General features: G+C 41.1%; 1 protein-coding gene across 1 annotated transcript; it reads right to left on the reverse strand.

Annotated features, from left to right (window-relative positions):
- Nucleotides 1–113: 113 nt before the first annotated feature.
- On the reverse strand, nt 114–2,493 carry LOC106334110 (pectinesterase 1-like). Its single transcript, XM_013772454.1, has 2 exons — nt 1,407–2,493; nt 114–796 (listed from the first exon to the last, which is right to left on the reverse strand). Exons 1-2 carry the CDS (start codon nt 2,491–2,493, stop codon nt 114–116), a joined length of 1,770 nt encoding a protein of 589 aa, XP_013627908.1.
- Nucleotides 2,494–3,265: the final 772 nt, after the last annotated feature.

Raw genomic sequence — 3,265 nt, forward strand, 5'->3', positions numbered from 1 at the left:
CTCTTTGTTGAATTTCAATAAACTTCATATGACATAATAAAACAACACTTTAATAATATAAATGCAAAGAATAAGGTTACGACATAATGAAAAACAAAACAAACTTTGGTTTATCAAAAGAAACTTGGCTGATACGGCACACCCATCGCAGGTAACCAATCTTCTTCATTGATAAAGGCATCAACTGTAAACCTCCCTGCCTCTGCAGCAGACATAGTGGGCTTGTACCCGGCCCAGTTAACTCTCTTGGTCACACCCGCTCCAGGACCCGAATTTTTATACTCTCCATAGAGTATAGTCGACGGCGGGTCGACCCCTGCATCCCACCTCATCCACCCGGCGGCCCCCACGAGCGCTCCAATCTCCGACTGCATAAACACCGTAGTGGAGTACGGTTTCCACGGACGGCCGAGATACGTCGCAGCGGTTACGTTTCCGTTGGCCGTGATTGTGCATCCCTGTATCACGGTACCAGAGTGCAGATTCTCTTCCTTTTTGCCCTGGGCGGTGATTGTGTTGTACTGCTTAGGAAGCGGCTGACGCGGTCGGATGTTGCAGCCCTGGAAGACAACGGCGGCGCTTCCAAAAATGAAGTCGACTGTTCCGGTGACGTCGCAGTCGCGGTAGAACTGACGCTTGGCTTGAGGGTAGAGAGTGTCTTGGTAACCGTCGAATGAGCATTGGTAGTAGACTGAATGGTCGGAACCTGATCGGAATGCCACCGCCTGGCCTTTCTCCGGTCCGGCGGTGTTTATAATTCCGATGTCCTTCATAATGAAGCCGCTCCCTAGAACACCTGCATGAAGTGAATCGTAAAAAAGTGGTGAAGTAACAATATACTTCCATTTATTGTTTCATAATAGTATAAAATGTTTATAAGAAACACAAAGATTAATAAATTTATTTTACAGTACAAATATTACTAAAAATATAAAATAAAATAAGTCAACCAATCATCACAAAATGTAAAATATAATTAATAAAATCATTTTCAATAAAAGTTAAAATTAAAAATATTTTACATTCTGAAATATTCAGAACTTTCTAAAAAATCATACATGATATTATGAAATGGAGAAAGTAATAATTATTATTGGTTTTCAATTATATATCTAACTTTTCGAAGAATTCTTAAAACCCTAGTTTGTTTTAAATCAGTTTGGACCGGATCTAATGTGGTTCAGAAACACAAATCAAGTATAATTGATACAAAGCTAAAATAGCAAAATGAAAAGCCTAAGATTTGGTTTGGATTAGTGTGGAATCAATTGGTTCGGTTAACATGCGCATCTAATGAATTTACGTATAGAATAATAAGTTTCTAAATAAACAGTTGACCTAAAGGCTAAAACCATGCAGTATCTACTGTAACGAGAGTAGTATAATAAGTAAGACGGAGTAGTTACCTAACGTAGCCGTATAGTAGGTTTTAATCCCGTCGACGCCGTAGTTCTTGCTACCGGAAATAATCGTCTTGGACTTGCCGTCGCCGTAGATCATAACATTCCACATGTTCTTATCCATAAAAACATTCTCCACATATGTACCAGCTTTCACGTATATAACAAACGTTGCGTTCGACTTCTTAGGGATCTTCACCACCGCCTCGTTAACCGTCCACACGTCACCGGATCCATCAGCCGCCACAATCACGTTAGGCTTTACACTCTTCGCCGAAAGTAACCACCGCGTCCTAGGGCTCACCCAAGATGGGAACGAGTTTGAACTCAGTAGCCGTCTCCTGTGAACCGGGACACCAAAGTCGCTCAAGGTAGAGAGGATCTTAGCCACGATGGCTAGACTGTTGCTGGTGAACTCGGTGGAGTTTTTCATAGCGGATGTAAGGTTCTTCGAGACTATGGAGGTCTTGGACTCTGACTGGTTAGGGCTGATCTCAGCGAGGGTGTCGAAACATGTCTCGTAGTACGTTATGGCTGCGGTGAGCCACGTCTTGAGATCTTCTATCTTACCAGAGTTCAAGATGTTCTTACCGTCTCTAACCTCCATGGAGGAGACAGTATCGTTGACACTATCCATCGCCACGTCTAGCATCTCACCACAAACACGAAGGGCTGATTTGATCCCCTCATCGTCAGTCTCTTCCGCTAGCTTCTTCGGCAAGTCGGAGATCGAAGCGAGCTCGTCGACCACCACCTTCAGGGACAGCCTGAAGATAACCACCGGATCCGTCGTGTTGGACGATGGAATCTTCGAGATGCTTGAGATACAAGCATCAGGGAACCGTGTGACGCTGCACACGCTCTTGAGCGAAGCAGCTGGAGTCAACTCGGGAGTAGAGCTAGGGGACGAGCCATGTGGATCGTTTCTCTGGCTACGAGCAACGGCGACGGCAGCGCCGATGATAACACTGAGGAAAACCACGACGGAGGCTACCACAATAAACAAACGTTTGTACGCCTTTTTCTTCAAGGCCATTTCTTGAGCTTCATCATCTACTTTGAAGTATCCTTTGGCTGAGTTTGGAGTATCCATACAAACCAATATCAAACGTTTCTAGGGTTTTTGGTTCGTTTGTGTGTGTTTAATTGATTAAGTGATGATGCAGCTTTATAGTAGTGGTGGAATGTGAATATTTCTCTGACTCTATGCGTAAATTCCTTTTTAAGGAAATGATGATTCATTGTATGCTGTCACGAATTAACTCAAATCTATCTTCATTAGATAGTTTCCTTATTCAGTTTTACCATATCTTAAATTGAATATTGTATATTCAATGCAAAATATTCTACCAAAGCTGGCAGATAGGAGAAAGTCGATTTAGTATATTTAACATATTGGTCGATCGGTATTATTGTATAAGAAAGGTTAAAATATTGAATTCTCAATTAAAACAAGTAAGTGTTATGAGCCGCATATATTGAAAATTATAAAGGATGTGAGGCCCGTTGCACTATTTGGACAGTGAATTTCTTTTCTATATAAACGATCGTTTCGATCGATTGTAAACACACCATTCCTTCTCCTTCTAATAACACATCCTCTCTTATTATCAGTGTTATCTTCTCATACGAGTATAAAATTTAGCCCTTATTTAAATTTCCTCGATACAATAAAATTCTAGTTTTTTTATAACACGTTATCAGCACGATCACTCTGCGATTCGGTAAAATTTATTTGTATCATTTATACCATGTTATAATGGTCGGTATACCGCCTCTACTATTATTTATATCATATTATAATGGCCGGAACACCGCCTATATTATTTACTATTAATTTAATTTATTTATTGGTCGGCCGAGCC

This window comes from Brassica oleracea, chromosome C3 (assembly GCF_000695525.1).
Source record: "Brassica oleracea var. oleracea cultivar TO1000 chromosome C3, BOL, whole genome shotgun sequence".
Taxonomy (NCBI): Eukaryota; Viridiplantae; Streptophyta; class Magnoliopsida; order Brassicales; family Brassicaceae; genus Brassica; species Brassica oleracea.